Source organism: Meles meles, chromosome 17, assembly GCF_922984935.1.
Source record: "Meles meles chromosome 17, mMelMel3.1 paternal haplotype, whole genome shotgun sequence".
NCBI lineage: Eukaryota > Metazoa > Chordata > Mammalia > Carnivora > Mustelidae > Meles > Meles meles.
This window is the reverse complement of record NC_060082.1, coordinates 32,384,032-32,406,158: the sequence shown is the minus strand read 5'-3', so window position 1 is coordinate 32,406,158 and position 22,127 is coordinate 32,384,032. Positions and strand designations below refer to the sequence as shown.

At 46.8% G+C, this 22,127-nt stretch overlaps 1 protein-coding gene across 3 annotated transcripts; it reads left to right on the top strand.

Moving 5' to 3' along the window:
* The first annotated feature begins 2,116 nt into the window (after positions 1–2,116).
* On the top strand, positions 2,117–21,393 carry LHX9 (LIM homeobox 9). 3 transcript variants are annotated; one of them, XM_045983416.1, is made up of 6 exons: positions 2,117–2,144; positions 7,341–7,459; positions 9,424–9,626; positions 10,758–11,113; positions 16,958–17,160; positions 18,416–18,673. In XM_045983416.1, exons 1-6 carry the CDS (start codon positions 2,117–2,119, stop codon positions 18,671–18,673), a joined length of 1,167 nt encoding a protein of 388 aa, XP_045839372.1. The 3 variants fall into 3 exon arrangements, with proteins under 3 accessions (XP_045839372.1, XP_045839373.1, XP_045839369.1); XM_045983417.1 differs by lacking the exons at positions 2,117–2,144; positions 18,416–18,673 and adding an exon at positions 21,337–21,393 and having other exon boundaries at positions 7,286–7,459; XM_045983413.1 differs by lacking the exon at positions 2,117–2,144 and having other exon boundaries at positions 7,286–7,459.
* The last annotated feature ends 734 nt before the right edge of the window (positions 21,394–22,127 follow it).

The following is a 22,127-nucleotide window of genomic DNA, read 5'->3' as shown; positions in this document are numbered from 1 at the left end:
TCGCGCGCGCGCGCGTGTGGAAGGAATGCCTTTTTTTTGTTTTATTTTGTTTTTATTTTGTTTTATTTTGTTTGTTTTATTTTGTTCAAATATCTAAAACGGTTCGTGACCCCAAAGAGGATAAAAACGTCTGCTTTGGACAGGAGTGAATGAAAGCACCTGAGCGCTTCCATCGGTATTGCCGTCCATCTGTGCGATGGCCTCGCTGGCGAGCTTAGAAGCTAAACCTGAGAGGCTTGTCCCCTCCCTGGCTGCGAAAACGGACCGACACAGAGGGGTTCTCCAGGAGAGAAAGAGCTAAGGAGGCCAGAACGGGAAGGGGGGGGCGGTGAGGGGATAGGAGGTAAACTAGTGGAACTAGTCGGCTGGTGGGACTGGCTGGTGAAGCCAAGTGTTCTGGTGGAACGAGGGTCTCTGTCCTGGGTGCTCAGAGCCACATTCCGGATTTGGGATGGAAAGAGAAAGACCAAGGGCTTGGATTCGTGGTTCCCGCTGGTTCCCTTGCCACCCCTAAACCGTGTGGCGGAGCTTGCGGGGTTGGCTAAGAGGTGTATTGCCCCGCGCCCCGCTCGGCGCAGCCCCAGGCCCCCCCCCATCCCACGCTGGTTCCTCGGGAGGCTGGTAGGAGCGCGGGCGCCCCAGCCCTCGGCGCCCTCAGCCCACGCACCGCAGAGGAACAGCTCAGATGGCATAGCGGGGAGGGGCGGAGAGGGAGGGCCGCCGCCGCACCCGGACTCGCATCCCGGAGCCGCCAATCTCGCGGCTCACACCCCCTTCCCGCATCCGCACAGGAGCCTGCCAGCGATCCCCCGCCCCCCATCCCCGACTGCGAGGAGCGCTCTGGATGGGGGAGTGAGTAAATAATTGGCCAGAGGCCCGGCTTCCCGGTTCTCGCTCTGCTTCCCTGCGGCCTGACTGCGCCCGGGGCTGCTGGGGCGACGCAGCCCCTCGGGAACCTGAGACCAGGTAACCTGGCCCCCGCCCCGTCCCGGGTCTGGGTGTCTGTCTGTGTTCCCGAGAATGCTCATCTCCCAAGGTCCGAGTCGGTTTTCTCCCGGTTAATCGCCATCCCCACCTCCTAGCCGAGGCCGGTGGAAGAGACACCTCCAGCCCCCGCGCTGACCCGTCTGGGAACGCCGCGGTGGCGCGCGGAGCGCATCCCGAAGTGCTGGGTTCCTGGCACCTCTCCCGGGAGCGCCGAGAGTGAAGGACCGGGAGGGGAAGGCGGGATGTGGCGGGGGAGCAATCAATGGCTTAGCCCAGCTTCCCGCAGGAGCTACCGCCCATTCGCGGTCTACGCAGGCACCAGCTGGCGGCAGCATCTTTTAGGTACAAGCTCCAGGAAGGCAAAGGCCGGCTGGGGGGCCGGGAGCCCAGGGCGCGCCGCGGGACCCCAGCACCCCCGCTGGGCCCAAGCCTCAAGATGTTCTGGGCTTTATGAGGTTCAGTTACGGCCGAGTCCTCCATTAACACCTTCCCTGATTATTGAGAGCCTGGAAGGGCTGAACGCAGTCTCAGAGCGCGTCTCCGCGCACCAGCCCACGTCTGTGCCCTCTGCCCACCCCTTCCTCCGCCTCCCGATTTGGAAGCATAAACTGAAAATAAAAGACAGGTGGAAGGAGCTGCGGGTCAGAGGTGAGGGATTCGGGTCAATTCCGAGAGAGAGAGAGAGAGAGAGAGAGAGAGAGATTGATTTCCATCCAACGGTTTATTTATTTGGTTTAACAGAGGAATCCTCGGCAATACCTGGGGACCAGCCCGCACCTCTGGCCGCCGCCCCCCGCCCTCCCTCGCCGAGGACCGGGTTCTTGGGGAAAACGTCTGGACCTCAAGGTAAGATCCCACGGGGGTTGTCTCGTCGGAGCGGTTTTCTGGCCTGGGCGTGCGCCCGGACGGCCGGGCACCCCAACAGCGTCTCAAGCGCTAGCGGAGCAGGCTGGACTTCATTCGAAGCCGCCCAGGCTCCGAGGTCGCGGCGGGAGGAGCAGTTCGGACGCGCCCCAGCGGGGTGGTAGGAGGCGCCGGGGGCCCCGGGTCGCACCGCCCCGCTGACGCGCGGCTTTTCTCTGCCAGTGCAGCCACCATTACGGCGTGATCAGCTCCTTTTGCTCTAAGAATGCTGAACGGCACCACTCTAGAGGCAGGTGAGTTACACGCCAGGTTCCTTCTCGTTTCCTCTGCCCATTTTCTTGGGCTGGTGTGCACATTAGTGTGTGTGTGTGCGCACACGCGTGTGCGCACCTTCATTGGGTGAAAGAAAGAGGTGTGTGTGTGTGTGTGTGTGTGTGTGTGTGTGTGTGTTAGAAATTACATCGCGCTTCGAAGGCTCTAAAAATGCAGTCTCGTTCAGTCTCCGGCCAGGATTCCTGAAAGCCGCGTTTCCGTCCTTTTGCCTTTCTCTTGAATGTCTTTGACTTCTTTGAGGATGGAGAGGAGGAGGTGGAGGTCTTCGTGCAGCTGAGCCGAGAGTTGTCGGCAGCATAGGATCCTCCGTGGTGCTGCTGGGGGCGTCTCCCCACTGGAAGGGATGGTGGGGGGCAGGGCTGACACCGTTTCTCACCTGTGCAGGGCTTAACTGGAAACTAGCTTCCCCCGCATTTTTTGTTCTATGCAAACCCCTCGCAGCCATTCCTGCGCGCGATCTCAGAGGACGCGGTGCGGGACGTCTCCCTTTATTCCTCAGGCGGCTGAGGGCCCACGGCGCAGCAAATGTCAGGTAAAGGGGCTACGGATTTCGGATGTGGCAACCCCCCCCCCCAAGAAACCAGGGACCACGGAGGACAGAGATTTGAAGGGAGCAAGCGACAATCGGGTGGCCTTAAGGGTACAGAGATGTGCGTGGGTCAGGGCGCGCGGAAAGGTAAGGCCCTGGGGCGATAGGGGCGTGCAGCCGGGGCGCGGCCCCGAGTCTCCCCTCCGTGCTGGAGGGCTCTCCCGACCCCAACTCCGCTCGCATCCGTCCCGCTCCCATCTGTCTGGAGGGAGGCCCTCCCAGCAGGACTGAATCAGAGATGCGCCCGGGCGGCAGTGCAGTCTGGACCTCTTTGAACATAGAGATTCCCTATACCCACCGACTAGAGAAAGGCCTGGCGGCTCCGGGCCATCCGCTCACCTCGTGCCCAGTGGAGCCGGGAAGACCAGGACTGAACGCTCGGTTCCCAGCCCCAGATGACGTCAAGTTCGCCGAGCCCTGGGGTGCTCACGACAGTGCCAAAAGCCAGACACCGCTTCAAGAGCTGCATCTTTTCCCTACCAGTTTAACGGGGTCAGGAGGAAAGGTGACCTCTGCCCTTTGTAGGGCAAACCGGGGGTACAGGATCTTGACTTCCAAAGTCAGATATAAAGAGAACTTAAGTTGCTCTCAAGAGAGGGGTCTGCTGGGTTATTTTCCTCTCTGGAAAAGCCTCTTCTTCTCCCTGGGTAAAGCCATGCATTCCCTTTATTTCCCCTCCTGCCCTCTGCAGAGTTTTTCAGGCCAGAGTTTGGGACAAACTTGTCTCCTTCGTGGAGATTCCAGGATCTTGAACCATCAATCCCCTACTGCTCTGCCCAGCTAGAAACAAGCCGCCAGCTTTTCTGAAAGCGGCAACTGTAACCAGATGGATGGATCACAGAGCAAAGGAGAGAACGGATTGTGTGTGCCCAATTGTGAGGAGGGTTGCCACTGGCCAGGGTTCTGACCCACTGCTCTGAGTTGAGCTTTGAGCTCAGGGAGGAGCGTTGAGATCCTACTATGGGCCACAGAGGAGGGGAGAGCCCCTTGCACCTGTCCCATTTAGAGAGGCAGAGCCCCAGGAAATGAACCAGGGAGCACTCCAACTTTTATAGAGCACTCTGGGCTATTCTGAGGGACACCGGTCTCCAGTACCTCTTCTCCAGGGTGAAAGAAGACAGAGCTACAAAGATGCTCTCCTTAAAGTGCTTACTGCCCTTCCTGAGTAAGAGGTAGCAAGGTAGGCCCTCTTAGGTAAACTTTTGGAGCTCCAAGACAAAAAGGATAGCCCAGATTACACATCCAATTCTGGGAATATCTCCTCCCCATCATGGGCATCCTCTTTAAGGAACGGCGAGAGGAGGCAGAGCTGGGCAGGTGGGGAGCAATTTCTGCAAAACTAGAAAGGACCTCCCAAACTCCAGCAGCACCCCCTAGCTTTCTGCAAACTTCCTGCTTTGGCTGAGAAAGAAGACTGCTGGCAGTACACTTCTTTATGGGAAGTAGCAACACCCACTGGGTGCGGGAACTTACAACTTGAGTTTTATAAGAAAAAGCAGGAATCGCCGGGATCCAACCCCAAAGCTGACTGTAGAAAGTGCTCTGCACTGCCGGTACCTGACTGACGGTTAACAAATACTTGTGGAACAGACGAATGGATGAAGGACGGTTTACAGGTCTTCTGTGATTGGCTTCCTTGGAGTCTTCACAGAACTCTGGCTTCTTCCTGGAGATGTTTGTTAAATTTTCACCTCATTAAATCTCCGAAGTTTGTCTCTTGCGAGAACAGGGTTGTGTTCTTGGGTTCTTTGTTGTTTTGGCTGAGGAGGACCAAAATTCAACACAGCCAAACCCAGTTCCAACACCCCCAATTTGGTAGGCAGGTGATGGGGGAGAGTGGTAGTTTAGTCTAGAAACGAGACAAAGCACGTTCCTGGATTGAGGTCCCAAATTGACGTTTTCCTTGGAGCTTCCTTGGGTTAACTGACTGATTTTCTTCTCAGAGTCTCTCCTCTTCTTCCTCCTCCTCCTCCTTCTCCTTGGGGTCTGAGTCCATTTAGCTGCTGACTTGTGGGAAGGCAATCTGCCCCTTTGTGAGAGGACCTGCTGTCTCTGAAAGGGTTGCTGCTCCCAGCCCCTCCTTGGGGCCCTTCGTTTGTGCACGTGGGTTTGAAAAGCTCATTGATTTCCATCCAAAGGGGCTAATTACATTACTTACAGTAAATAGCGGCCCTGCTGTCCGGTAGGGCTGCCAAAGTGAGGGGGGGAGGTCTCCAGCTTAGTTCACTTGATTGGCTTCATTTTTGTGTGAAATTGTGTTTTATGAGCTGTATTCTGGCACCCGGAGGACTGTAACAGCGTCCAGTCTGCGAATAACATTATTTTTGACCCTGAGAAAAGAGCAAGGGGCAGCAGTGGAGTCTTGGGTTTCATGGAAGAGGTGACTCCAGCAGCTTCAGCAGGCAACGCTTTGGGACAGGAAGTCAGGCTGCTGCACAAGTAGTTTCCTTCTTCCCTGCGTTCTTGTCTGCCTTTCCTTCCTCCCTCCCTCCTTCTCGCCTCCCTTCCTATCCTCCTTCCTTATCCCTCCTTTCCTTATCCTCCTTCCTTATCCCTCCCTTCCTTATCCTCCTTCTCCCTCCCTCTCTCCCTCCCTTTCTCCTTCCTTCCTTCCTTCCCATTTCATTCTCATTCTCTTATTTCTTCCCTTCCCCTTTCATTCTTCCTTCATCCTTCCCTCTTCTTTCTCTTCCTCCTCTCTTCCTTCATCTTTTCAGCTTTGACCACTGTTCCCCTAGAGAGAGGCAAGTCTGCCACTAGGATACTCCTCTGAGGTATCTAGGATGTGTCGAGACAGGAGCCTTTCCTGGGAGAGCTGATGGTGGGGAGTGGTGGCAAACAGGGCCGGCAGGAGGAAGGGAAGAAGGCGAGAGTAGCCCTGGCTTTCTCCTTTCTCTGGTTAAAGCTGGGTTGGTTCCTGCCGCTGCTCTATGCTTCAGGCCCCTAGGGGGCTTCTGCTGGTTTGAATGAATCGAGAATATCGGAGTATTGTGGACACTTTTTAATAGGGCCAAGGAGGGGCCACCGCTAGCGGGAACAGAAGGAGACAGAACAATCCCGCCTCTTGTGAGGCGCAGGTCTGCCATTCTGCTTGTCAGCTCTCACCTTCCCCTCCTCCGCAGCAAGGAGCCCCTTTCACATCCTCCTAAATGTGCGGCGCATCCAGTTTTACAAGTCCCCGGTCCTGCCAGGGTGGTGGGAACAGCAAGCAATAGGCCGTGCACCTAGTCCTGCAGGGGTCCTCCCACGGAGGCTCACATCCAGAAGTTTCAAGTGGGACACCAGAATCACCGGCTGTTTACCTTCAGACCTGAACTGGGGTAAAAGATACTCATCCTGGGTCATGGTTCAGTGGAGGACTCCCCCCTCCATGCCCTGTCCTCTACATTCATTTTTCAAACAAAACCTTTTTGCCAAAAGTGAACTTCGGAATCTTACATGTCTGTTTTTCACTTTGGGTGATGTTCCAGGTCCTGGTAGGGTGGAGAGCCTCTAGGGGAGGTGAGGGGGCCTGCTTCTAAAAAGTGAGTTGAGGAAGAGGGGAAGGGAGGAATATCTGTTTAACATTTGCTTATTTGGGGTACCCTGTAAGTTAGGGACCATAAAGTCCACAAGGAGGAAACCCAAAGTTTGGAGCTGACATCCTGTATGCCTTGAGCTGGGGTCTGATCTTGAACTTGGATCAAATAGGCCTGTTTTCTGCCTCCTGCACCAGGGCGGGGACAATAAGGGCTCCTTCTCCTCCTTTAAAACATGGTTACTGAGAACTCTTGGAAGGGTGTGTGTGTGTGTGTGTGTGTGTGTGTGTGTGTGTGTGTGTGTTGGGCAAGTAAATGCCCCCTCCTACTAACCCCCCCCTTCGGCCCCCTCCCCTTTGTAATGTTTGTCCCTGCTTGCCCATCACTAGGGGGTTGAGAGGAGTATGACAGGTCTTTGTTGTCTGAATAAAAATCCGTGGCAGCTCCGGGGAGAGAACTCCTCCTACTAAATTATCAAAAATGGGCTGGCTTTAGTCTCTTAACAAATTGGACACAGCTACGGCAGGAGCAGTCCCCAACCCAACCTACAGGCACTGGGAACTTGCAAGCAGCTAGGGACCGCTGAAAATAGCACTTCTTTTTCTTTCTTTGTGTTCAAAACTATTTTCTTTCTTCACCAGATTTTGTTTTCCTCCCTCCGCTGCAGTTGTTTCCCATTAGTAACTCGATCTCTCGGTCTCTCGGAGCAGTAAGATTCGCCTTCTTCGCCTCCTTTCCCCTCCGCCCCTGTTTGTTTGTTTTCTGCACATCTCCTTCAGGGAGCCGCTGGGGCTTCCCCCCTTCTTTTTCCTTCTTCCTTTTTTTCCCCCCCTTTTCCAAGCAGACCAATTTCCACTCTGTCTGCCTCTTTCTTCTTCCCTCTCTTCCTCTTGCCCACCGTCTCCGAGCGTCTCTGCACTCCTCCAACACGCAGCTCTCCGCCGTCCCTTCTGCTGCTTCCCTCGGATGAGCTGAGAGCCGCGGGCGTGTGTATATGGAAATAGTGGGGTGCCGAGCAGAAGACAACTCGTGTCCTTTCCGTCCCCCAGCCATGCTCTTCCACGGGATCTCCGGAGGCCACATCCAAGGCATCATGGAGGAGATGGAGCGCAGATCTAAGACCGAGGCCCGCCTGGCCAAAGGCGCTCAGCTCAACGGCCGCGATGCGGTAAGGAAGGGCCCTTCGGCGGCGGTAGCCCGGCGCCCCTGCGCGCTTTGCGAAACCGAGCCTCCATTCCCTGGCTGGCCGAGCTGAGGATGGAGGGTCCTAGAGACGTCCTTTCCAGGCCGGCGGGTGGGTTTTCTCCGGTCTGCCTGCCTGCGGGGCTAAGAAAACCCACTTTCTGACTTGAAATGTCTCTGCGACCGAGACCCCGAGCTCGCCACACTCTGCCGCAGCTGCTCCCGGCAGAGCAGGGAGGGCCAGGAGTGAGAGGATGCGGATGTCCTCTTCTGCAGACCTCAAACTCCGGTCTCCGGGCGCCTCCCGGGCGAGGATCGCTGCAAGGAGGGCGAGCTGGGTGCGGGCGATGCGCGGAGGCGCGCGCGGCCGTGGCGTCCCGGCCAAGCGGCAGCCCAGGTGGCTCTGGTCTGGGTGTGATGACGGGGTATTTGGAGAGATCTCAGACTCCGCTGGGCTCGAGCGTCTCGGGACTCTCGGAGCTCGGCACTGCCTAACCCAGCGATTTTCGGGGTCTCGGGCAGCCTGGCCCGGCCCCTCTAGCGAAACGGGACTGCGTTCAACTTCCGGGCCGGGCGGGTGTAACGGGTAGGGGAAAATCTAATAAAAATCCGGACGAGCGGGGCACCTAGTCTAAGCGCGAGAACTTTCTAACCCTTAAACGATGTAACCAGCTATCACTGTTACTACTATTCATATTAATAAAAGTCACGTCCAATTAATAAAGAAAACCAATTGGTAATCTATATGCTTCCCTTTCCCTCTAACGAGCTGGAGGGGGAAAACTACAGAAGTCTCCGGAAATGATTTCAGCCAAACGGAGCTGTGTAGATCCTTCGGCATCACACCGGGCATTGTAGCGCAAACCACCCCGGTAGACTGCCCCGGGCGGTCCGTGGTCTTTTGGGTTCCGCCTAGGAGCCGAGACGGTGGAGGTTTCCACATTTGCAACACAAATGCAGTGTGGAGGGCCCCAGGTCTGAGGAAAAGGAAGAAAGTTTTACTTTTCCAGGCCCGCCAAAGTTTTGTGGGGGAAGTCCAACCCATTTCTGCTAGTCTTGAGGGGAAAGGACCAGTGGTTACTTTCTTCTTTTTCTTTTTCTTTGCTGTGGCTATCCTGTTTAAAGCCAAAAAGCAACCCAAACCCGAATGTCGTGGCGGGGCCTGTGCTCGTCACTGTGAGGTTTCCTCATCTTCAGCCCCGTCGGTGGATAAGCGGGCGGAAAGCTTAACCTGGGCACCAAACAGATTTTCAGGACACAGGTCTCCCTGCTCTGTTAGTAATGGGGAAAGCGTGACTGTGCAGAAGGGACTGGACAACAGACTCTTCCTGGGAACAGGCACCAATATTTATAGGACCAATATCCCTGAAAATTAAAGAACAGCCAAATATACCCCGGTCAAAACAGTGTCCACCACAGGTATCATAATCTCTTCCTTCCTTTTAAGTTAACGCTGCATATAAGAATTTAGAGAAATGGAATGGTTTCAAAACAACCTGTGTTCGTTCAAATCTCCTTTCCATTCCCAGGTAAAAATTTCCGTTGTTTTTTTTTTTGTGTGCGTTGAAAGCCACAATTTTTAGCACGTATATTCGACTTTGGGAGCATCCGCCAAACCATACTCAATGCGCTCCTAGCCTTTTTAAAAGAGGCTCGAGGTGGACGGCTTGTCTTTAAGGTTTTAAAAGAGGGTGGAGATGGCCAGCCTGTCTTAGGTTAACAGTCCCGGGAGAACGCGAACGCGGGGTTCGCAGAAAGGGAATGACTTGCACAAGGAAAAATCGCTAACTTTTCCTCGACGCCGTTTGCCTTTGCGCTGTGGCCTCTGAGCCTGGCCGCGCTCCCCAAACGACTGGAATTCGCGCTGCGGGGAGGGAACTCCGAGTTGTGCGTGCGTCCCGCGCCCGGTCCTCGCTGCGTCCTCAGCGGTGCGATGTGCTTGCCTTGCAGGTCATGCCCCCGCTAAGCCCGGAGAAGCCTGCTCTGTGCGCCGGCTGTGGGGGCAAGATCTCGGACAGGTACTACCTGCTGGCTGTGGACAAACAGTGGCACCTGAGGTGCCTGAAGTGCTGTGAATGTAAGCTGGCCCTCGAGTCCGAGCTCACCTGCTTCGCCAAGGACGGTAGCATTTACTGCAAGGAGGATTACTACAGGTATCCCCGTCCCCATCCCTTACGCCCCGGTACACCTGGCGGGGCCACCTACCCCAGCCCGGGAGGCTCCTCTCCGTCCCCCACCTTTCGCCCCTTCGGGGTACGGTTATCAGTCCCGAGACCGGGGAAGTCCACTGCACACGCCTTCAAGCTGAGCCACCCCGCGAAGGGCGGTGAGGATGGGTGGGAGGAACACCAAGTTCAAGAGCTACCAGTGACTATCACCCACTCCCGGCACCTTCCCAGCTCAGTAGAGGGAATCTGGAGACTAAAGCGGGTTCTTTCTTTCTTTCTTTTTTTCCGTTTACTGCGAACTGGGCGAGACCGCACCTTGGATCTGAGCTGATGTCCTGGGCGGCGGGGACCGGGTGTTAGGTTTTCGTGAGGGTGGCGGGAGATCACATAAATGGCCACGAAAAGGAATAATCGCCATTGGTGAAACCCAAGCCACTCAGTTCTGAGTTCCCCTTGCTGCTAGTTAGAACCATGCGGGCTAGCCTGGAGAGTAAACTCCAGGGGTGTTTTTGAGTGCTTCCCAGCTATTTTTTTTCTGGAGTGGGAAAGAAAACTATGTGCAAGTGACCTAGCTCTGCTCTCAACCGAAGGGAGAGAGGCGATTAAAACAGAATTAGATTTCCTCTTCAAAAGCGTCTGTCTGGATGATTTCATACACACTCACACATCCCTAAACAATAATAATACCACCCTTCGGAGAATGTTTTGTAACAGATGAAACCCTCTCCTTGGCATTGCAATTAAATATTCTTTACATAGCATTTGAGTTAGCTAGTACGGGTTGGTTTGATTGTTGGGCTTTTTTTTTTTTTTTCCTTTTTTGGCTTTAGTTTGTTTTTTAAGTCTTAACTTTACAGAGAAGGAAACCAAAGATGTTGCCCTATTCTTCTTATTTTAATATAAGGGTTCTTTGTCCTGGTTCACCAGAACAGGTCAATGAGGAAAAAAATTTAATGACCAAATGGACCAGCGTCCTCTTCTCCTGGGTCTCTTCACCAGGAGCTCTCCTAGCTGTCAGTCTAGGACCACTGCTGACCAAACCCCAGGTGTCACGGGTGGGAAATGGCCTGCCTTTGCCTCACCCTGCTCCCTGACCTGACTTTTCTTTTTTTCCAGAAGGTTCTCTGTGCAGAGATGTGCCCGCTGCCACCTTGGCATCTCCGCCTCTGAGATGGTCATGCGCGCCCGAGACTCTGTCTATCACCTGAGCTGTTTCACCTGCTCCACTTGCAACAAGACCCTGACCACCGGCGACCATTTCGGCATGAAGGACAGCCTAGTGTACTGCCGCACCCACTTCGAGACCCTCTTGCAAGGGGAGTATCCACCGCAGTTGAGCTACACTGAGCTGGCGGCCAAGAGCGGCGGCTTGGCCCTGCCTTACTTCAATGGCACTGGCACGGTGCAGAAAGGGCGGCCCCGGAAGCGGAAGAGCCCAGCGCTGGGAGTGGACATCGTCAATTACAACTCAGGTGGGCCCTTACTACTCCCCCCCCCCCTTCAGCCCTGGCCTGGGGCTGTCCTGAGAAGGATTCCATAGAGCTCCTTCCCCATTCAAGATCTGGTGGCAAGAGGGGGTTTTGCTTAACATGCCTCTTTCATCAGTACAACTCCCTTTCACCCAAAAGAAGAGGAGAGAGAGAAGGAAAGAAGAGAGAGAAGGAGAGGGGGAAAGAAGGAGAAATGGAGAAGGGAGAGAAAGACCTTTATTTAGGTTGTGGCAGAAAACATGTTCATGACCATGGGGCTGCAATGACTTCCCCCAAACAGGCAGAGCCAAATCCTTGTTGCCCATTAGTTAATGAGCCCATTAGTTTCTGGCTCCCAGTTGGAGCAAAACAGCCCCAGGGCAATTCCTGTGTGGAAGCCAAATTATAGATCCTGGAGGAGGTTTTCCTATATACTGAAGAAAAAAAAAGTCTTCAGAGCCCAACTCCAGTCTGTCTAGAGAGGGCAGAGACTGTGGTCACCAGCCCAGAGTTTTAATCAGGAACACAGTTGGCAAGAGTGTTGAAAACCAAATCCCTGTATCTGGGTGAAAAGCAGCTGTGGGGGTAGGAATCACTCTCCACAGCTGAGCTGGCTTGCCCCTTCTGTAGGTCAGGCTACTCATCCAACCAGCTCATTCCCTGTATGATAAACCATCCAGAAAACCAAACCCTTTGGAAAAATGAAAGAAGCTCCAGGTCGGGCCCACTGAGGAGTCTTAGTTGTGTGACAGGCTGCTCGTCTGTCCTCCACCGGCCTTCCCTCTTAATTAAAAACAAAATGCAGGCAACAGGCCTGACAACACACTTTATTCTCTGCTTTGGGGGACACCTATCATTTATCAATCTCTCTCATTCACCGCTTTCCATGGTTGGTAGTCTGCCGGGCTCTCCGTGCCCCAGGTGAGGATGGAGTTGGACACTGCACATTCTATCTTCTTCCAAGCAGGAAGGAAGCTCTTCTTTGAGTTCCAGACACTGGGAAAAGGGGCCTGGAAAGCCCAAGGTTAACATTTGGGAAACTAAGGACTGGTTTCCCATGCCACGCCCAGTCATGGATGGGAATCTCAGAGGCAGGAGACTCGGCTAGGGAGTCCATTCTATTGGAAGGGACATTGGGGACCTCCCTGGGGCAACCCCACTCTGATACCATGAGCACCCAGATACCAGCCGAAGCATGGACATCCCAGAACACAGATCTTGCCGATTTTTGTCTTCCAGTCCCCAGTGCCCAGTGGGGTGGCTGATCCATTCTTGCTCAATGGTAAAAGGAACGTTATCCACTCGAATAAGTTATCTATCCACAGTCACATAGCCAGTGTGAACCATTTGGAACTAATAGTCCTGCTCTGAGCTGGGAGTTTTAGGGGAAGCCTCTCTGAAGAGCGGGCTCTCCCAGCCTTTTGCTCTGTTCCCTCCTGGTGTTCACTGCCAATTTAACCAAGGAGAAGGAATGCCTTCCTGGTCATCGCCACGGGTGGCATCCCACGGAGATTAGGGACCAGGGACCTCAGCGCCACTGCGCTTGTCCCTAGAGGGTTCATGCCAGGGTCGCTAGACCAAGGGAAAAGAGCCGGCTGGCTCGCTACAGACCCCACCCGGGCGTGTTTTTGTTAGGGCAGCGGGTGCAGCCCCGGGTTTTGCCAACCCCTCGCTGTGGGTCGCGGCCTCGCGCTCGCCCCTGCTGCGCTTCCGCAAGGGCTTTTGGTACGGGGCCACTTTGCCCAGCGCGCTCATTTCATCTCCTTTGATGCGAGGTCCCCGGAGCAGGACAGGCAGGGCACTAATTGTTCTTTATTAATAGAAGATGACATCGGAATCTCGAGGCGCTCACCAAGGCCCTAATGCCCTAATTAGAGAGAGACAGAGACAGAGACCAAGAGGCCAAGACCCACATAACAAGCCAGTCCTTTGGAGAGAGGGAATCCTTCTGCCCGGAGAAAGTGTGCAGAAGGATGGAGATTTCTAGCCATGCGGCGACAATCCTAATTTTTGTGCTACTTTATTTAATCTAACTAGCTAAATTTGATTTTGTCGTGGGTCTTTATGTTAGGGGATCTGGGGAACTTTAAGAACAGTAGAATTTAGTATCCCCTACTTCTAGAGCGGGCACATTTATTTCTTGAAAGAAAAAGAAAATCTTCCACTTAGGTCTTTAGTTTGCATATTGGTGCTGCCGTCAAGGTTTATTGAGAAAGGTGATGCTGTTTTGCTCCTGCCGGAGGAAAGGGTTGCTGAAGCCTCCCTATCCTGAGTTTGTAGATCACACCATTTCAGACTGGATGCTTTTTAATTAGCATCCACCCCATCCTTTCCGGACTTTTCCTAGAGATAAAAATGAAGAGGATATACTTCTTTAAAATCAGATGAATATAATCTTGAGAAATTGGGTTAAAGGTGCATGAACAGAAATCAACCTCGCTATTTTAAAAAAAAAATCTTTATGACTCTAATGCCAGCTTGTTACAAAACTAGCAAAAGAAAAGCTTCGGCAAATTTAAAACATGTTAAATGGTAGAAAATAAAATGCGCCGCCAGTTTTAACTCATTATTTTAGCTTTCTCTGGATCTTACATTGCCATCTCTGCTGAAATGTAAACTAGTCTCAGAATATACGTTTGTATATTTTTAAAAACATTTACAGAAAAGACATGCAGAGAAGATGTGAAACTTGGTAAAGATAACTTAGTGCTTGACATCTGGCAAATGCCTTTTAATGAAAATATGCCTAATTTAGTTTATACTTCCTTGTGCCGATACCTGGCAGATATTTTAGAAAGAGACAGAGTTTATTTGGAATGCTGGATTGAAATGCAGCCCTCCAGGGGTGAGAAGATTTAGTCTAGGATAGGCAGCTGTTATTTGGGTAATTTGGCATTAATGTAGAGACTACATCTTTGCTAGTTTTCAAAATCTCCCTTCCTTAGGTTTTTCTACGATTCCAAACTTCAAAAGCTCCTGATGGTTGTTAAATTAGCCTGGCACTGACCCCTAGTGGTCTCCCAGGGATCAGTTCGTTCTCAGAAGGTTACACACCTTCAGAACAGAAACTCATTCTGGTATAGGTGACCACTTCCTAAGTGACTGGAAAATAAAATATTTAGATGTTCTCACTGACTTTATAATGCCAGATGTGTACTTACAAGTGTATAGTTAAAGCAGTTTGAAGAGCGTTATCATTTCATCTCATAATTCAGGGGGAAAAACACATATAGCTTTCAAAGTAGACCCAGGGGAAACACAATCACTTGCAAGTTTATATAATGCATTTGTTGTTAAACACAAACAATTTAGGATAATGCATTGAGTTACTCTGTGGAAGAAACAGATTGCTCTTTTAAGTGGAATCATATGATGACACCATCACAGGAAAAACACACAGTATATCTCTTTAACAAAGGGCTAACAATCTCCTTATACACTGGATTATGGTCTATGTGAAAACAAGTCCCACTATTGTATTTAATGAACTAAAATTGTCTGCTGAGTTTTTAATCAGCAATAATGAATAGAGAATGCATACTCAGAAAAGCAGTTTAATCAAACTATTCTATAATTATTTTTCATAAACTTCATTTTAAAGACTAATGAAGTACATAGAGAGGTTTCATCTCTAAGAAATATTATCCTGGGGTGGGGGAATAGCTAAAGGCATTATTTAAACACTGAGTTGAGTCTTCTTTCCCAAGTGTAATATTCAATTTGATGTGCTGTTCAGGAAAAGTTACATGTTACTCACATATAATAGGAATGAAATTGTATTTGAAGAAGCCTCCAATGATTGAATTGTGACTTTTTGAACATTTTATTGTGGGTACATTTATAATCTGGTTGTGAAATATAGCTCAGTTTATTGGAGATAAGTGTAGTTTTATCATAGGTCATAAGATGCTGCTTCATTCGAGGATAGGAAAGTATAGTTTTGTAGAATATTTGAACCCAACACATCCCCACTGGGCTAAAATAGTATAAAATGTAAAGTACATTCTTTCTCTTATCTCTGAGTACATGTTACTCTTCTGATGCAGTTTAAGGAGTCTATGTTCAACATTTATATGTATATATCTACCTTGGATTCCATTTGAGTTGACTTGGTTTTTCATTAATCGTCACTCAATTTTATTGATGAGCAAAGATTCCAAATCTGGGTGAAATGCTTTTGAGTCCTGGCCCTGTACTTGACTTAGGGGACCCAAAAGTGAATGTTACATAATCTTTCCCTCATCCTCCCTTTTACCACATGTGCCCTCCTACTTATGTACCTTATGGAAATATAAACAAAGGAGACATTAATTCATACTTAATGTAATGTCTTCTTATGTCAGAGAGAATTTCTCATTAAATGGATTTTGTGATGAAATCTGAACACCTCTTGGTTGATGATCAAAACCACTGTTTCTGTATATATGCTGACTTACTAAAAATAAGTTTTAGAACCTAATTCTAACCAGATCCTAGCAGACAAATAATACTTAATCTCAGAAGAGCTAATATTAAGAAATGTCTTACTCTCTTCAGATTCATGTTTTGTCTGCCCCCCACCAAGTGACATGATCAGGTTGATTTTATATATTCTATTATAATGTACTAAAATGTAGGATGATCAAATCTGAAAATGCATCATGTTAATAACCGAAGTAAGGATTTATTTATTTATTTATTTTTGAAGTCAGGGTTTGAAGAAAAAAAATGCCATGCCCTTTAAGTTGGGAAGTTCACTGAATCAGTCAATATTTAGGGAGAACTTTCATTTTGTAATCCTATTTTCTTTGCAGAGCTAGTAGGTTACTAGAAATGGCCTTTTAAATGTGCAACTTCACATCCTGGGAGGATGACTTTCAGGTTGGTTTCAAAGGCTGGGTTGCTTTGCCCTCAATGCTGAGCAGGGTTCTGCAAGGAGAGAGATGTCACCCTCTTTCTGCCAGGCCGGCTAAGGGGCATAGCTCAAATGCCACTCATACATCCACAGCAGAAAGGGCCAAGATCTGAGCTGAGACATAAGCGCCATCAGTGTCTCTGAACTGTGAGCTGGGGGGAGTGCTTCAGGCATGAAGCTGAAGAGAAGTCTGGGCTCATTCTCTTTCAGAAATATTTATTAAAATAACTCCAAGGGAAAAGTGTTTTCTTCCTGGGATTGCCCAGTGTTAACCAGTTATAGCTAAAACTCCTCCAAAATAATAGTCTTAGGATTACATAGGAAATGTACACGTTCTTATCTTGTAAATTCTTCCTTTTCTCCAGCCACTTTCTACCTTTTTCCTGATTGCGAAGACTCTAGGAATATCAGAAAAAACTAAAAATTGGGAACTGATTTTAGGTTCTTCCTTAGTTGGTGGGCTCTCAAAAACTCTCAGATTTGAGAGAGCTGAAATTACTCATTTGTATATCCCTCATGGTAAAGAACAGTGCCTTCAGACAGTATGTTTCATTTCACAAACAGACAAAATACGGAGTCTCTAAAAACTGTGTGTGTGGAAGGGCAGATGCCGATATGCATAAACACATTAGAACTTTTCCTTTTCACTCTTGGATGTTTCTTTCACACTTAAGACTTACTTGTCTTCCCGAGCTTTCTACCAACCATTATGCAAAAGAGAGGATTTATCTAATACTTTTCTGTTACATAAACTTTGATTGTGTCCATATTAAGAGACTGGTTTGGCTGACGTTGGCAATTAACCTCTTTGTTTGGTCTAGATACCATTTGTAACTTGGGGGACAGCCTTTCCCCTGGTTGCTTTATTATCATAACATTATACAGTCCGCCACCACTGCCCCTAATGCCTGACTTGACACTGAGCACTTGCTCATTTGCTGTCACCGCAACAGGTTGTAATGAGAACGAGGCAGACCACTTGGACCGGGATCAGCAGCCTTACCCACCCTCGCAGAAGACCAAGCGCATGCGAACCTCCTTCAAGCACCACCAGCTCCGGACCATGAAATCCTACTTTGCCATCAACCACAACCCAGATGCCAAGGATCTCAAGCAGCTGGCTCAGAAAACAGGCCTCACCAAAAGAGTTTTGCAGGTAAGAAACCTCCATCCTTGGCTGTGTATACCTCTCCCTTATCCTTGCCAGGAAGGATTTAGAGCAATACAGATATTTCCTGTACTGCTTTTTGTTAGTTTACCTTAGTTATCTCCCTAGAGTGTAGGCAGAAATTTTGCAGGGGCTTCCTGGAGGGTGTCCCAAGACAGACACAGGATCTTTTAAAGTGCAGCCACCTTCTCCCTGTAGATGGAGAGATGGGGCCACCAAAGCCAGCACAGCTGGCCTCACTGCTCTGTAATGTGGCTGATCTTATTTGTACCCGTTGTGGCTTTATAGAGTTCCATTCCCACTAGGCTCAGTACAGAGTTGAAGGGGGGGACCTACTGGGGCTTTTGTATTTCAGCAAACTCTTGGCAGCCTCACTCACTGGCCAGGACCTTCCAAATGCAGATCAACCCTTTTCTTTTCAACTCCTGAAAAGCCACAAATACAGATAGTGTCTCAGCAACCAACAGTAGCAAGTATTTTCCCATTTTAGTAAACCACATCTCCAAACTACACTTTGAGGGTTAGATGTGCTGTCCAATTGTTCTCCTAAACTCACAATGGTAGGAATATACTATTAATGAAATTGTGGGTTGCTGTGGGTCACCTGTGATCCTCTTTTACTTCTCAGTGACAAATTGTACACACTTAAAATTCCACCAACCAGTTTCTGGCTGCTTGTGTTCTGTGGCCCTGGGTTTTTCCTATGCAAAGACTACTTACCATGTGTCAGACTCAAGAATAGCCTGAAATCTGTTTCAGTGATGTTCATTTCTTACTTTGCAAAACTTTCCGTGATCCTGCCCCTCCCCCATTCTCAAAAGATAACAAACAGTTAAGGAATCAGGATATATTTTTCCCCTTTATCTCTGTGCCTTCATTTCCAGGGTATCTCCACTTAAGTATCAGTTGTCCCAAGTAGTACTTGTTAATGCTGGGGGATATATGCACTTGAGAGAGTATCTGTAGCATTACTTGAATTACTCTATTCTAAAAGAAGCCCCCCCCCAAAAAAACCTTCCTCTCCCAAGAAAAATAAACAATTTAAAAAGAAAACATACCTTCAAAAAAAAAAAAGAAAGAAAGAAAAGAAAAGCAAGCAAGCAAGAACAAAAAAAAAAAAGAGAGAGAGAGAGAGAGAGAGAGAGAAAAGAGAGAGAAAAAAAAGGAAAGAAAGAGAGAAAAAAAAAGCAAAAGAAGTATAAAATAAACATCGGTAAAGAAATCAATTGGGATTGGTTTGCAGGTTTGGTTCCAAAACGCACGAGCCAAATTCAGAAGGAACCTTTTGCGGCAGGAGAATGGGGGTGTTGATAAAGCTGATGGCACGTCGCTTCCGGCCCCGCCCTCAGCAGACAGCGGCGCTCTTACTCCACCCGGCACTGCGACCACTTTAACAGACCTGACCAATCCCACTATCTCTGTAGTGACATCCGTGACCTCTAACATGGACAGCCACGAATCCGGAAGCCCCTCACAAACTACCTTAACGAACCTTTTCTAACATTGGTTTTTCTTTTTTTCCCAATTCTTCCTCTTCTTTTATTATTCTAATTATTATTATTTTATTATTTACAATACTTTTTTTTTCCTAACCCACAAGATATTTGGGAAATAAAAACAACAGCTTGGTGTTATTAGCATCTGCAGCCACTTGGCAAATGAGTTTACAGTATTGTCTTCTTTACAAAGTGTTTTTTTTTTCTTTGTCTACGAAGTGTATTTGTTTTTTTTTTTTTTTAATTAGATCTTTTCAGTTGGTAAGGGGAGTTTTTGAATTATTCTAATAAGTGCCTCTTAAAATTGTATGTTACTTATTTCCAGAATCTCGAAGGGAAAAAAGTGGTATTATGATGGGTAAATAATTATATTCCCAGTTAAATGATTAGGGTAATAATCAGATAATTAAAGTCATTTTTTAAGTCTTGGGATTGTATGTGTATTTATGGAATTTTGAAAACTTCACATTGTTTTTTTAATTTTAAAACTGAAAAGAATGTTTTGATTATTTTTTTCTTACAAATGAAGAATATGATTAAACAAAACATTATCTATAGCAGCTCCAAATACTAAAGATTAATTAGGTGGAGAATCTGTTCCAAGAATATGACTTTTCCTTCTTTTCGGGATGTACATCCCAGCAAAACTTGTTAGTTACTTGTTTTTCAACATTTGGAAAATACTTATACTCCCTCTGTATCTATGAAAATTCCATATAAAGTTTGAAATTCTATACTTTTAACCGAAAGCTAAAAATGATAGTTGTAAGACCATTGTTTCTAAATTAATTTTTTTTCCTAGGGAAAATGGAAATAAGCAAAATATAATTTTTTAAGAAGTTAAAAAATCAGTATAATTTAATTGATAGATCTATTAATTGGCTTCAGCTGTACCATGATATTGTATCTGGCATTCTATATGAATAATGTTTTTTGTTTTGTTTTTTTTTTTAAACCTTAGTAGACTAGTATCAACAACAAGAAATCTTTGGTTTGTTTTGCTTTATTTTACTTCAGCATAGGTTGATATATTTGTCAGAAAAAAAGACTTTTCTGACATTACAGATTTAAAGTTATTAGTCTTAAAGTAGATAAACTCAGAAGCCTTGTGGATGCTGATCTGAATATATTTCCTAGTTTACAGTAGCATTTTTTTTCTTTTAATTTAAGCTAAAATCTTAATGGTCTGGGCAGTGGTGAATGTTCATCTATATGCTTCTGTTGTAGTTAAATACCAATTAGATTGTGGATTTCCTAAAAAAAATAAATAAAAAAGAAGTCAAGATATATGTCTTGCTTTAGTGGATTGTTAAGAATAACTTTGCACATATTCTCCACTTTTTGGACCCCTTAAATCTCCTTCGGTGGTCAAAGTGGCTATTTAATAGATTTTAAAGGTGTCCTTCTGGCTGTATAAATGTGTGGTTACATATTGACAGTTCACTGCCCACATTAAAGTGCATTATTGTAACTTTTGCTCAGGGTCTTTAGAAAATTAGCACAGAAAGTAGCTTATTTTTTAAAAAAAAAAAGATGGTGGAAGATAAGTTAACACTGTAACAGAAGAAAGGTGTGATTGCCATTATATATTTAGCAAGTGTGGTTATCATCTTATATGGAGCTTAAATCTTGACTTTTCATATTTCTATTACATTTTGGGCATTTACCACTAACCAGACCAAACAACCTTGGTAAGGCTGAGATCTTATTAATACACTTTTACAGGTAAAATATTGATACTTATAAATTTTGTTCTTTGACAGAACAATGTATGGTACTATAGATCTACTTTATTAAGTAGACTAATTATAACTCAGTTCTCCTATGTGCCTTATGATATAACTTGGAAGTAAGTTTGTGAAAAATCAGGATATATGTGTTGTTTGTTAAATTAACTGTTTTAAGCCCTTTTGACACCTCACTAGTTTTGTACTGTTTTACCTCTTATTTCCGAAACTCTTTTTATGGTGTATCCTGTTAGAGGGGACAAACATGTCATAGAAAGCAGTTGTGCACTCTTTCAAATATAGTTGATAAATTCAATAATCTTATATATTGAGCTTCGTGTTTATAGTACAGTAAGTGGTCTAGCAAAATTGTCCATGTTTCTTTGTTTATTGATAAATGCATTGTATAGAAACTATTTCCCCTAAATATTTATGGACCAAACAATTGTGATATATCCTATTAAATTTGTGTGAATAAACCATTTTGAATCTAAGGAGTTTTATTTCCCATCAGTTTTATTTAAGGTTTAATTGTACTAGTGTGTTTCCAATATCTGTATGTAAAAGTTATTAAAGTGGTAATACAAAAAATTTTTAAATATTCAAACATACAAATAGTTTTCAGATTTCCAAACTTCTGATTCATTTTAAATGTACACACCATTGCATATGCAATGTAATTCAACTTAGAATTGCCTTTAAATATATTTTCTTATAATAAAAGTAATGCCCCACCGATTTGACTCCGCCCAATTTTTAGAATTAAAAACAAGATCATTAACAGATAAAGTAATTGCATGAAAAGAAACTTAACTATGATTAAGATTTAATATTAGGTCTATTGAGCACAAATGGATATTTGTAAATCAAAATAGAAATTGCAGACCCCTAAAAGCCAAGTTGCTCTGTAGTTAATAAATTGTCACTATGATTTTTTTCAGGGAGAACAAATCTTGGGGCATTACAGCCAAACATCCCGACGTTTGAAAATTCCCTAAAGTATTAAAAGAAGGGGAAAAGTTTGATCGGAAATCCACTGCAGTGAAGACAAAGACAATATTAGGTTATGATAATCATACATTTTAAAATCTATTGAGCCAAAAAAAAAAGAGAGAGAGAGAGAGAGAGAGACAGACTTAAATGTCATTTACTGAATGTTAACAAAAATTCTGTTCTTTATGGTGTCTAACACAAATGGAGGCTTAAAGTTATGTGGTTTAAAACAAAATTAGATAAGCCGTGTATAAACCAGAAAGCAGCCTGGCAGTAATATGCCCACCCCATATTTGAAGAAAATTATTATTGCTAAAAAAAAAAAAAATCCCACACATTTGTCAAGCACAGTAATTGTAAACTAAAGTCCAAAAACATCCATTTCACTTGCTTGCTAATGTGTACTAGTCCTATCTGTTCATGGCATTTTCTAACTGTAAATTCAAAGAAAGCTATCACTCCTTTGAGAGTATAGGATCAAAACCCAGTAATTTTAGTATTATTGTTTATTCCTTCCTTTTTAAACAGAAATCTCTGCATGCACTTTTACATCTGTCACTTCTAGTGTACATCTCTGTATGATGACTTCTCTTTGCTGTTTCTTGTATGACAAATAGCTTTCACTAATAAACATTTTATTTGATGCAAACATAGTTAACTTTATGTTAAATACACACTGTTGAAATTCCTTTTGAACACTGTCGTAAGAGGCAGCACATACATTTCCAACTTGTGATAC